This window comes from Phaseolus vulgaris, chromosome 9 (assembly GCF_000499845.2).
Source record: "Phaseolus vulgaris cultivar G19833 chromosome 9, P. vulgaris v2.0, whole genome shotgun sequence".
Classification (NCBI taxonomy): domain Eukaryota; kingdom Viridiplantae; phylum Streptophyta; class Magnoliopsida; order Fabales; family Fabaceae; genus Phaseolus; species Phaseolus vulgaris.
In genome coordinates, this window is record NC_023751.2 from 2538852 (window position 1) to 2552677 (window position 13826).

At 40.8% G+C, this 13826-nt stretch overlaps 2 protein-coding genes across 2 annotated transcripts; both read right to left on the minus strand.

Moving 5' to 3' along the window:
- Positions 1-4101: 4101 nt before the first annotated feature.
- Positions 4102-5146, minus strand: LOC137820646 (uncharacterized mitochondrial protein AtMg00300-like). Its single transcript, XM_068624829.1, has 2 exons — positions 4768-5146; positions 4102-4196 (listed from the first exon to the last, which is right to left on the minus strand). Exons 1-2 carry the CDS (start codon positions 5144-5146, stop codon positions 4102-4104), a joined length of 474 nt encoding a protein of 157 aa, XP_068480930.1.
- A 3485-nt stretch (positions 5147-8631) lies between these two features.
- LOC137820647 (uncharacterized) lies at positions 8632-11067 on the minus strand. Its single transcript, XM_068624830.1, has one exon. It carries the CDS (start codon positions 11065-11067, stop codon positions 8632-8634), a length of 2436 nt encoding a protein of 811 aa, XP_068480931.1.
- Between the last annotated feature and the right edge of the window lie 2759 nt (positions 11068-13826).

The window sequence follows — 13826 nt, forward strand, 5'->3', positions numbered from 1 at the left end:
AGTGTTCAGTTACGCCAACTGTAGCGCCCAGATTGCACACTGTTTTTAAAATATTTATCATTTTTTTTTCTATTGACTCTTTTGAGCTGATTCTTTTTTTGTCTTTTCTGTAACACCTCAATCTTGCATAATCCAGGGAATCAAAAATTTCCTATGAGGGAAAATAATTTTCTGAAACAAAACAGCCAGCACAGAGTATGTAAAACAGGGGATTCTGGAAAAACTGGAAAAAAAAACAGCAAGAGACCAAAAGATAAACACAATGGAATTAATGTAAAGGAATTTGTGTAGATCTAAACACAAATATGAACTCAAACTAAAAATAAAAGGCACCAAAAGATCAATATCACAGCAGTTTCAAATCAAGCAAAATTACCCAAAATCAAGAAACAATCAAGCCAAACAAAGGACTACTATGAGTTGATGACATTGTGGATGAACATGACTTGAAAAAACATATATGGATTCAGAAATTAAAAGACTCAAAGAGCATAAAATGAACCAAATAAAAGTGCAATAAAGACTCAAATACCTAAAATAAAAAACAGCAACTCAAGGTGTATGGAATCCTATCACAAATTGCACAAGGGTTGTTCAAGATCAATTGAACAATGTGCACCAGTTGGATCTTCCAAATAGCACACCAAATCAAAGTAAAAATTAAAAAACAGCAAGACAATTATGGAAACAAGAGGAACAACATGAAATAAAGAAGAACTCAAAATGAAAAAGACCAAGAACTACTCATCTTTGAAGAACCTATGCTCATGATACCAAATGATGGCAAATTCATGAAGCTCTTCTTGGATGTTGTGAAAAATGGTGCGGAAGCTATGGTTGTAAATGTGCAAGATCCTCCTAGGAGCTATGGTGATCTTGAAGGTGCATGATGTGTATGGAAGTAAGGAGGTTCGGCTAGCCCTTTGGTAGGTGATGAAGGTGAAGATTAGATCCTAGAAACTAGGGAAAAGCAAAGTATGGCACAATATTGGCAGCATAACTTTACTCTCATTAATCTTGCAAAATACAAGGGATGGCTTCTCCTTTTATAAGCCAAGGAGGCCGTAAATCCTAAGCTAAGAGAAGATGAAATGCTTCTCAAATGAAATGAAAATGAATCCACATGGTAGCACATGGGAAAAATACTAAAAATACTCAAAAGTAATTACAAAAGAAAGACATCCAATGATGCTTAGTTTGCCCATATCTTCTATTTGTTGGGCTTGAGTTGAAGCTTGAACTTGTATTTGGGCTTGGGCTTGGGCTTTTTCTATCATGGGCTTGGGCCTCTTCCATCATCCCCTCCCTCTTGAAAAGGATTTGTCCTCAAATCCAATGCTTCTTCTTCATCATCATTATGTGGATGTATGTGGCTGGATGGTTTCCATCAGTTCACATGGCTACCAAAACCGTCCCTTGATTAGTGAAGGCTTCTAGAAACCTTTGCTAATCAAGGTTAACTCCTCCTTAATTCTAATGTGCAGAAAAATAAACACTTGTCCACATGGCTATGCTATTTACACCCCAATTAAAGCTAAACTACACTTGTTGGGCCTTCACGGAATATGTGCTAGTATGCCACTCTCCCATTCATAGCTTGATCCAAGTCTTCTTATCCTAGACGCTCCTAGCTTGTCCTAGACGCTTCCTAGCTTGGTCTTCTTGTCCTAGAGGCTTCCTAGCTTGCCTTAGACGCTCCTAGCTTGGTCTTGGACGTTCTTGACTTGGCTCTTGCCTTTCATGAAAGGTTGTGCTTGGCCCTCTTCCATCAATAAGGGTTAAGATAACTTAAAGTATTTCATTTAATTTCGTATATACATTATTCATAAATAAAAATTGTATGTTAATCACGTACCTAGATGAATCTATATGCATGATAACTGTTGGGAAAAACGGGTAATTTTCCCACTAAAATTACCCTAACAGAGCTACCCGACAAATAATATTGAATAAACAGAGCAGAATAATAAAAGAGATAAAGAGGAAAAAACACACCAAAAAATTGTTAACGGAGTTCGACCAATTTAGCCTAATCTCCGAGCACAGCCCACTTTTATTATTATGGGAGAAGATATTACAAATTGAGATATTTAACCGTGAAAGAGGAGATGTTAATTTATAACCCTCAAACCTCCTTTCCAAACAATGAACCCATCGATGTGGGACTTGGGATTAAGCCAAAATCAACAAATCTCCACCTTGGCTTAATTTCAAGTTCCACCTAATACAAATCTTCTCAAAATATAACAAAAACAAACTTTGCAGTGCTTCAAATTTGCGCCTCCGAGCGCCAACTTCAAATGTGCAAGATATTAACCAAGTCTAAACAATGTTCAAACTTGGCCCTTGTAACCACCTTGGTGAGCATATCTGCAGGATTCTCCGTAGTGTGAATCTTCTGGAGAACAATCTCTTCTTCGAGAATCTCACGCACAAAGTGATAGCGAACATCAATGTGCTTCGTCCGTGCATGAAAGACTTGATTCTTTGCTAAATGAATAGCACTCTGACTGTCAGAATATAACTCAAGTTGTTTCTGACCAACTCCCAAGTCTTTAAGCAACCCATGAAGCCAAATTGCTTCCTTCACAGCCTTTGTAATCGCCATATACTCTGCCTCTGTCGTAGACAAAGCCACCGTAGACTGCAAGGTAGACTTCCAACTAACTGGCGCTTTTGCTAAAGTGAACAAATAGCCAGTTGTAGACCGTCGCTTATCCAAATCACCTGCATAATCAGAATCACAATATCCAACTATGCATTGACCAAGTGATTCATCTTGCTTAAATGCCAATCCAACATCTAAGGTATTTTGGAGGTACCGTAGAATCCATCTCACAGCTTGCCAATGACCCTTGCCTGGATCATGCATGTACCTGCTAACAACACTCACAGCCTGTGAAATATCTGGTCTCGTACACACCATTGCATACATCAAGCTTCCAACTGCATTTGCATATGGGACTTTCGCCATGTATTCTCGTTCTTCATCATCCGTAAGAGATAAACAGCTACTCAATTTCAAATGAGGAGAAAGTGGGGTACTTACAGGTTTTGTATCTTCGTGTATACCAAAACGTTGTAGTACCTTCTACAAATACTGCTTCTGTGACAGCCAAAGTTTTCCCCTCTCTTTGTCCCTGTTTTTCTCCATGCCGAGAATCTTCTTGGCTTCCCCCAAATCCTTCATCTCGAACTCTTTACTCAACTGAGCCTTTAACCTGTCAATCTCAACTTGGCTCTTTGCTGCAATCAGCATATAATCAACATATAAGAGTAAGTAAATGTAGGAACCATCTTCAAGTCTGCGCAAATGCACATAGTGATCATATTTGCTTCTTTTGTACTTTTGATCCTTCATGAACTTATCAAATCGTTTGTACCACTGTCTCAGAGATTGTTTAAGTCCGTACAACGATTTTCTAAGTTTACAAACCCAATCTTCTTTACCAACAACCTTGTATCCTTCTGGTTGAGTCATATAGATTTCCTCCTTCAAATCACCGTGTAGGAACACAATTTTTACATCAAGTTGAGCTGGCTCCAAATTCAACTATGCTACCAAGGCCAACAAAATTCGAATGAGGAATGTTTAACAACTGGAGAAAATACCTCATTATAATCAATTCCCTCCCTCTAAGCAAAGCCTTTAGCAACCAACCTTGCCTTGTAGCGAACATCTTCTTTATTAGGAAATCCTTCTTTCTTTGCAAATACCCATTTGCACCCAATTGCCTTCTTGCCTTTTGGTAATTGTGTCAGCTTCCACGTCTTATTCTTCTTCAAAGACTGCATCTCCTCTTCCATCGCACCTGCCCAATTACCACTCTCTGAACTCAGAATGGCTTCTGGGTAAGTGGATGGAATGCCATCAACAAATGAAAGTGCATAGGCAACCATATCCATGAAACGAGCAGGCTTCTGAATATCTCGTCTCTATCTTCTAACTGCAATTGGCGCTGATTGCTGTTGAGATTCTTGGGTAGGAACCTCTTCCTCATCTGACTCTTCTTCTGCCATAGGAGAGTCACTTGTAGTATTTCGTGTTGGGATCACCACTGTCTGCTCAAACTCCACCTGCTTCCGGGCACACTCCACCTGTTACGGAGTACTATCAACTCCTTCTTGATTTACCTTCTTTAACATGGCAGATTCATCAAAGGTAACATCCCTGCTGATAATCATTTTCTTTGCCTCTAGACACCACAAATGGTATCCCTTCACTCCAGGACTAAAGCCCATGAAAAGAGCCTTCTTTGCCCGTGGATCCAACTTTGATTCAATCACATGATAATATGCAATAGAACCAAAAACATGCAAAGAATCATAATCAGTTGCAGGTTTTCCAGACCATACCTCTAACGGGATTTTGCCATCTATAGCAGATGACGACAAATGATTGACGAGATGTTGAGCGTATGTCACAGCCTCAGCCCAAAACTCTGCCTAACTCAGCATTAGACAACATACAACGAACTTTCTCCACAAGTGTCTTGTTCATACGCTCCGAAACCCCATTCTGTTGTGGTGTTTTTCTAACAGTGAAGTGCCGAACTATGCCACAATCTTGGCATACCTTCAAGAACGGATCACTCTTGTATTCTCCTTCATTGTCTGTTCGGAGAACCTTAATCTTCCTTCCTGTCTGGTTTTCAACTTGAGCTTTCCACTTAAGGAAAATTTCAAGCACATCATTTTTGTTCTTCACAGTAAACACCCAAACTCTCCTGGAAAAATCATCCACAAAAGTGACAAAATAATGCCTACCTCCGATTGACGAAGTCTTGGCAGGTCCCCACACATCTGAATGCACATAATCTAGAATACCCTGGGTATTGTGAATTGCAGTGCCAAACTTCACTCTTCGTTGTTTTCCCATAACACAATGCTCACAAAATTCAAATTTGCAAGCCTTTGTACCTTTCAACAATCCCTGCTTGGTAAGAATTTGCAAGGATTTCTCTCTAGCATGTCCCAACCTCATATGCCACAACTTCGTTGCCTCAGCATCCTTCTTAGAGCTAGAAGTTGTTGTCGCTTCTGTCCCCACCATTGTACTACCTTGATAGTAATACAAATTATTCTTCCTCTCGCCTTTCAACATCACCAGTGCTCCTGAAATTGCTTTAAGAATTCCATCTCGCATCGTCACAACTAGGCCTTTAGATTCTAAAGCCCCCAATTAGATGAGATTCTTCTTCAACTTTGGCACGTACCGTACATCCCGCAAAATTCTGGTGGATCCATCATGATTTCGCAGCTTGATTGAACCTATCCCAGTTATCTTACATGGATTATCATTACCCATGTAAACAACCCCACCATCAAGTTCTTGAAATTCAAAGAACCATTCCCAAATGAGACACATATGATAGGTACAACCTAAATCCAATATCCACTCATCTGGATACGATGATGCTGAAAGCGAGACAATTAAAGAGATATCTGATTCAACATCACTTTTGCATTTTGCAACATTTGCATCTTGCGGAGCCTTCCCTTTCTTCTGCAGTTTTGGACAGTCTTTCTTCCAGTGTCCTTTCTCATGATAGAAAACACACTCATCTTTGGCAACGACTCGACCTTTAGACTTAGACTTCCCTCTTCTCCCTTTTGCCTGGCTTTGCTGACGACCTCTTGCCACCAATGCTTCTTCTGATGTTGTTGATTTGGTTTTCATCTTTTCTTGCTTTCTCAATTCATGACTATATAAAGCAGAACAAACATCATCTAACGACACATTCTCCTTCCCGTGAAGGAAAATAGTCTCCAAATGTTCAAATTCATCAGGAAGAGATGATAACAACATCAAAGCCAAATCCTCATTCTCAAACTTCACATCTAAATTCAATAGGTCTGCTATTAATTGATTAAACATAGTGATGTGTGCATTCATAATAGTACCTTGTTGGTAGTCAAATCGGAACAACCTTTTCTTCATCAGGAGTTTGTTCTGACCACTCTTCTTCAAAAACTTGTCCTCCAATGCCTTCCACAGTTTGTGTGCAGAAGTCTCGTTTTTTACAACATACTTCTGCTCTCTAGACAGGCAGGATCGAATAGTTATGCATGCTAACCGGTTGATGATGCTCCAGTGTTTCTTCTCTACCTCTTCTGGTTTCTCTTCTTCAATAGCAATATCAAGACCCTACTGAAAAAGAGAGTCCAAGACCTCTCCTTGCCACATGCCAAAATGTCCAGTGCCATCAAATATTCCCACCGCCAATTTCAAAGTGGACACCGGGAACCTCAACCATGATGACGAGGAGCTCGACACTCTGGATACATCCTTCGCTTCTTCTTCTTGATTTGCCATTACAAACTCAAAATATAATATTCAATATTACAAATAATTTCAAACAACCCAATGGCGAACCTTCGGCTCTTGATACCACTTGTTGGGAAAAACGAGTAATTTTCTCACTAAAACAAAACCCTAACAGAGCTACCCGACAAATAATATTGAATAAACAGAGTGGAATAATAAAAGAGATAAAGAGGAAAAAAACACACCAGAAAATTGTTAATAGAGTTCGGCCAATTTAGCCTAATCTCCGAGCACAACTGAAACATCCCACTTTTATTATTATGGGAGAAGATATTACAAATTGAGATATTTAACAGTGAAGGAGGAGATGTTAATTTATAACCCTCAAACCTTATTCCCAAACAATGAACTCACCGATGTGGGACTTGAAATTAAGCCAAAATCAATAATAACTAGCTAACCATCATATCAATTAACATGCTTGTAATGCATTTATTTATTTATTCATAAATTTTCTCTTTAAAGAATGCCGTCGAGTAAATATTGCTTGATTGGGGTAATCCAAGTAGATTCCGTGTCGGTCGTCAGGCATTCCTGTAGGTCGATGCTTGGGCGTGCAAGCGTAACATGGATGACCGACCGATGCATTCCTTTACACTTCGTGGTTGCTAACCGGGACAAGGCGTCCGCGCGGGTATTGTGATCGCGTCGAACGTGCTGCATAGAAATTTCAGAAAAGGTGCTCATCGACTGTTTGACTAAGTGATAGTATCGCTGTAAAAAGCTTTCTCGGACTTCATATTCGTCGTTAAGCTGACCGATGACAAGCCGGGAATCACTTTTGCAAATTAACTTAGTGATTTCTAATTCTTGAGCGAGACGTAGACCGGCTAATATGGCTTCATATTCGGCCTGATTGTTTGAAGCTTTGAAGTCGAATTTGAGGGCTTGCTCGATGACAATCTCGCCGGGGCCTTCCAAAACAACTCCAGCGCCGCACGACCTCTCGTTGGAGGAGCCATCAACATATAATATCCATGATGAATGTTCGGTCTCGGCTGAAGAAGTAGTGAGTTCAGCTGCGAAGTCGGCGAGAGCTTGCGACTTGATCGCTCCGCGTGGTTGGTACTGAATATGGAATTCGGATAGTTCGATCGTCCAACTGATCATTCGTCCGGCTAAATCTGGCTTAGTGAGGATCTTTACAATAGGGTAATTTGTCCGAACAATAATCCGATGATTCTGAAAATACATACGCATTCGTCGGGCGGTAATGATGAGGGCCATGGCTACCTTTTCGATCGTCTGGTATCGGATTTCGGCACCATGAAGGGCGCGGCTGACGAAGTAAATCGGCCGTTCTTCAAAATTAATTTCTTGCACTAAGACTGAGCTGATGGCTTCGTGTGAAACGGCGAGGTAGACTATGATGGGTTCTCGTGCGTCCGGTTTCTGGATGACCGGCGGGGTTGATAAAAAAAATTTCAAATCGAGGAAAATTTCCTCACATTCGGTCGACCACTCGAAGCGGGATGCTTTTTTCAGTAGTCGGACGATGGGCCTCGTTCGTTCGGCGAGTTTAGGAACAAATCTGGATAGTGCGGTGAGTCGGCCGATAAGTCTCTGAATTTCCTGAATGGAGTTGGGACTTCGCATTTCGGAGATAGCTCTGCACTTCTCGGGGTTAGCTTCTATGCCTCTATGAGTTAGCATAAAACCTAAGAACTTCCCCCCCCCTCGACGCCGAACGCACACTTGTCCGGATTGAGTCGCATCTGGTGTTGGCGGAGGGCCTGAAAAACTTCTTTTAGGTCGGCAATATGTTGTTTGCATGAGTCGGACTTGACGACGATGTCATCGACATAGACTTCAACATTCCTACCAATCATGTCGTGGAATACGTGGTCCATTAGTCTTTGATAAGTGGCTCCGGCATTTTTGAGTCCGAAGGGCATCACTTCATAGTAGAAATTGCCAGAATCAGTCATGAAGGCCGTCTTCTTCCGGTCGGCCGGGTGCATTTGGATTTGATTATAGCCAGAGTAGGCATCAAGGAAGCTGAGGATGTGATGCTCGGCTGTACCGTCGACGAGACGATCAATGGTAGGCAGAGGATACGAGTCTTTTGGGCAAGCTTTATTGAGGTCTGTGTAGTCAACACACATACGCCATTTTCCGTTCGCTTTCTTCACCATAACCACGTTGGCTAGCCATGTGGTGTAATGGGCCTTCCGAATGAATCCAGCCTGTAACAATTTGTCGGCTTCCTCACGTGCGGCTTGACGTCGTTCCTCGCCTATATGTCTTTTCTTTTGAGCTATTGGCTTAGCTTCTCTATACAGTGATAATCGGTGAGTGATAACCTATGGGTCTACGCCAGGCATATCAGCGGCCGTCCAGGCGAAAAGATCGGAATTTTTAACAAGTGTCGTCCCGATGGCTATTCGGTCGTCCGGTTTCAGCGAAGTACCGATGTGCGTAGTGTGGCGATCATCGCGAAGCGGGAATGGATGCAAGTCTTCTCCTGCTTCCATACGGGGATCGTCCATGCGAGGGTCGAGGTCAACAAGGGCTATCATTTGACGACGGGACATGTGTCGTCCGGAACGCCGTGTGGGGGAACGTCCTCGTTTTTGCGGGACTCGGTCGTCCGTATTGGTTGTATAGAGTCGTCGAGTTGGCTCACTTTTCAAACTTGCTACATAGCATTCCCTAGCGGTTTTTTGATCGACATGGATGGTTGCAATGTCGTTGTTAGCCGAGGGGAATTTCATGGCTAAGTGTGGAGTGGACACAATGGCTTTTAATCTGTTAATGGACGGACGACCGAGCAGGATGTTGTAGGAAGTTTGTGCATTAACCAGGAGGTATCGTACGTTTATTGTTTTATGGAGGCCGTCTTCCTCACCAAAGGTTGTGTACAAGTCTATGTACCCCTTAGTATCGACCCGTTCACCTGAGAACCCTGCAATTTGTTCGTTATAGGGCTGAATATGTGCTTCTGGGATGCGCATTTTCTTGAAAATGTCCCAATACAGTATGTCGACCGAGCTACCCTGATCTACCAAAGTCTTGGCAATTGCGAACTTGTCAATTTCTACAGTGATGACCATGGGGTCGTCCTGGGCTGGATCTATGGCTGTAAAGTCTTCGTCAGTGAAAGTAATCGGAGGTATATGTGGACGCCTCCTCGTGGTAGCATGAGTGGACTGGATGTCACGGAGATGTTTCTTTCGGGCGGAATTTGAGCACCCGCCACCGGCAAATCCTCCAGCTATATAATTTGTTTCGTGGTTCGGTTCGCCCAAGTTAACGGGTCCAGCAATCATGTTGATGACTTCGCGGACTCGTTGGCGAGGTCGGGCGTTTCGGTCGGGACTTGTGCTACGGGCGCGTGTACGCCGAACGGGGCTTTCGCTGCGTTTTCGCGAAGTCTGGCTACGGTCAGTGTGGCGTTTGTAATCGTTACGGTACGACCAGTCGACACCACGGGAAGGACGGTCAGTATTCCGTGGTGGGGATCTTGAACTCTTTGTCCTCTTGACGAACTGCCGTAAATGGCCAGCTTGGATGAGTTCTTCAATTTTATCCTTCAAAGCTTGACATCCTTCGGTCGTGTGACCGAAATTCTGATGGTATTGACAACGCTTAGCAGTATCTGCATTTGGTGGTGTTTGATACTGCTTCAATGTTGGGATTAGGTCCGTTTGTAGTGCTTCATCTAGGGCTCGTCCCCTCGGCACAGTTAAAGGGGTGTAACTGTTAAACCTGGGGATTCGGCCTCCCCTATTCCGGTCGGACCTTAGAGTGGTTCGGACGGTTCGTTCGGTTTCGACTTCTCTTTCTTTACTTTGAGTTTGGTCTTTAAGGGCTCCGAATCCGACAACTTTGAACCGTTGATGGTAATCAATGTGTTCTTCGATTTGCATGAATTTGGTTGCTCGAGTTCGAAGGTCCTCCATGTCTTGAGGTGGTTTCTTGATGAGACTTTCAGTGAAACGGCTCGGTCGGATGGCCGAGACCAAATGGTGCAATGCAACCTCTTGTTTGAGCCCTCGGATGTTCATGCATGCTTTGTTGAACCTATCTAGAAAGGTTCTAAGAGATTCACCTTTTTCTTGTTGTACCGCTAGGAGAGACATGGAGGACATGTGATGCGGTCGGCTAGTGGCATATTGAGTGGAGAATTTTGCGGCTAGGATGTCAAAATCGTTAATGGAGTTTGGAGGCAGCTCTGTGAACCAGGTAAGAGGTTCTCCCTGGAGCGACGTGGGAAATACTTTACACCACACATTGTTATCTGTGGTATACAAAGTCATTTGCGTCTTGTAGACATTTAAGTGTTCGTCCGGGTCGGTCGAGCCGTCATAGAGTGTAATGACGAGGCCTCTCCATTTGTCAGGAAGTGGAGTGGTGATAATTTCGTCTGTAAAAGGATGACCCCTTTTACTTGACTTTCTTTCGACTGTTTCAGCTCTGGAAGCAGGATTGGTATTGGCAGGTGTAGGTATGCGAGAGGCGGTTCGGTCGGCCATATGGGATTGGCCTTCTCGTTCGGGATTATCGACCTGTTGTTGGAGTCGTGCATTCTGCTCTCTTAATAAGGCGATTTCTTCTTCTTGGCGGTGTCTATCTTCTTCTTGGAGGCGTCTATCTTCTTCTTGGAGGCGTCTATCTTCTTCATGTTGACGATGGTCTTCCATCCCCTTTTGTCGCAGTTCCTCCATCTGAGCTTGGAGGATTTGAATCATAGTCATCTGTTCTGCCATAGCGTCGTTGTTGTTTCTTGTCGCAACCATTATAGCTTCAAAAATTGAAGATTTGCCTCGGCCCCACGGTGGGCGCCAATTGTACCTGAGTGGAGAGATGGGGCCCAGGCACGGTCGGTTGACGTGGTGTAATTGCTGACGTGTTGATCTTCTTCTCCTCTGGTCGATTGTCCTTTCTTGCTGTCTCCTTTGGTCGGTCGTCCCTTCGTGCTATCCACTTCGGTCGGGCGGGGGAGGGTACCTGCGAAGGCACTCCGACACTCAAGTAAGTATGAGATTCTAAGCGCAGTTTCGTAAGTGAATGAAAACGTACCTTTCTCTGGCTTGAGCACAGTATTTATAGGATTGCCTAATGGGCTTTCTATCCCTTGGGCTCAGGGTGGTTATGGATATGTCTTGTCAGTCGTGCTCCGGAATACCCGGGGAACATATCTTCTCTAAACGCATATTCCTTATTCTTCGGAGGTGTATCTTAACCACCTTAGCTTGTCATATAAATGCCCTTACATTTATTGTGTATACGGCCGGTCGGAACGTGCGTTCGTTTCCATTTATTGTGTATACGGCCGGTCGGCCACGTGCGTTCGTTTCCATTTATTGTGTATAAGGCCGGTCGGCCACGTACGTTCGTCCGGTACCTACCAGTACATAAAGTAATAGTGAAAAATTGCGAGTGGTAGCATTTATATGATTAAAAATGAAGAATGTGTATGTGTATTTGTTTTATCTATATTGTTCTATTATCATGTGCATGCAATGTAAGGATCCAATTCTGGTCTCTGACAAAAGATTTTACGCATCTCACAATAATGCCAACCTTTTCCTTAAGTTTTCTAATTCTTAAATGCGCAGATACAATTTAATTAATAAATAACGTAGTAATTAAGGTGATTAATCCATATTTTGGCTCCATTTTAATCGTGGACGTTCTAGAAAAGCTCGTTTGCATGCACCGCAGGGTTGCCACATGTAATGTAAGTTACACTTACATATCAATTATTGGCTATGTAAAATTAAAATACCTTAATTAATTAGCATCTGACTTTAAACTTAACTGTTACGAACTAAATTCAGAATATTCAAGTTATTAAAGAATAAGTGTGTTCTTAACCTAAATTCCTAAATTGAGATCTTTTTATCTATGAAGTTTTACCTAGTATATATAGAGTCAGTCTTAATCCTGTGTCTGTTATTATGATTTTCTCTTTACTGCCCAATTAATGTTGGTTAATGCTAATTAATCCATATCCTCTATTCTACGCTATTTTCATTGTATTATTCATGTAGATCGGATTCCTGCCTTACTGATGATGGGTCGGTCCAGACCCATAACCCAATATGTCCCCCAGCCATATAAGACTATTGCTGACTTCAAATTGTACTTGATTGCCAGGTTGGACTACGCCCGCTACATTTAGATCGACCTCCTTCACACTTAATAAAGGATTGACCCAGGCCCATAACCCAACATTAACTTAACTTCATAAAACCGACTTTTGAAATAAGTTTGCATAGAATGAATTGTCCTCATCTATCTTCAGTAGATATTGGATCTCCGACATAATACTATTTTATATATTGTAAAAAATATGTTTTTCACTAATTAGTTTTGGAATACTTACATTTCATCATTAGAAATTACCACATCCACGATAATTTTATATTATTAATTATATAATTTAGCCTCATCCAATTATCGGTGACAATAGGAGAAAAAATAATTATTAGTTATTTAATATTATTTCCAAATTAATTGATAGCCATGTGTTGGTATTTTATGTTAAGTTTTCTTCTCTCTTTTTTTTTCAAAAGATATTTCTGTGTCTCACAATTGAGCACGTTCAGTTATTACGACATCACACCTACTTCACAAGCTATAAATGCAGTCAATTATCATCAAACAGATCTAGCCTGCAATAAATATTATACATATATATATATATAATTTTATTTTTTATTGTGCCTTACTATTTTGCTAATTTGTAATATATTTTCTTTAACTTCTATTCATTCTTATATTGAATAGAGCATGCTTCGGCACCCAATACGGATGACTGCATGGTCTAGCTCATGACTTCATTGTAAGAGTCTCAAATGACTAACCATACTTAAAATAATAAAGATTATAAAAAAATATCATACAAAGATTAAAATAATAAAAATATATTAGAAAATGATTCACGAATTAACTCATCAAATAAATAGCAAATAAAAAACATCAATCACTAATTTGATATTTAATAGGACTATTTACTGGGAATACGCAACTCGTTTTATTAATTATATTTAATACTCATTCAATTCATCAGTTTGAAAACATGTTTTATTTGCTAATAATAAAAAACACCATTTCATAAAATATATATTTTTTAAATGATTAGTTTATTTTCTCCTCTATAAATATGTCCTCGTACACTTTATTTTTTAAGTTTATACCTTCCAATAAATATTTTAATCGAGTTATTGACTAAAACCAATTTCTTCTTTGAAATCCATTGTTACTGATACTACTACTTCCATTATTATTATTATTATTATTATTATTATTATTATTATTATTATTATTATTATTATTATTATATTATGTTCAATGGGGGTAACATTGAAACCAAAGGAGGAGAGGAAATTATAATCAAAGACAATAAATAGGTCCAAAAATAGGTTAAATGTATTTATATTTATCTCGACCTAAAAAAACAAGTGAAAATTTAAACTTACAATTGCTTTGCTCGACCTGTCTCTTGTGATCTTATAATCTATTTTAAAATAAATAACGTATTAATTGACAA

What these genes read in the sequence shown, in the direction of transcription:
- LOC137820646 (XM_068624829.1), bottom strand. Translation starts at nt 5,146, where the DNA reads ATGCGAGATGGAATTCTTAAAGCAATTTCAGGAGCACTGGTGATGTTG. An exon ending in CAAGACTTCGTCAATCGGAG is followed by an intron (nt 4,197 to 4,767) that starts GTAGGCATTATT and finishes TGTGGTGTCTAG; the next exon opens with AGGCAAAGAAAATGATTATC.
- LOC137820647 (XM_068624830.1), bottom strand. Translation starts at nt 11,067, where the DNA reads ATGGTTGCGACAAGAAACAACAACGACGCTATGGCAGAACAGATGACT.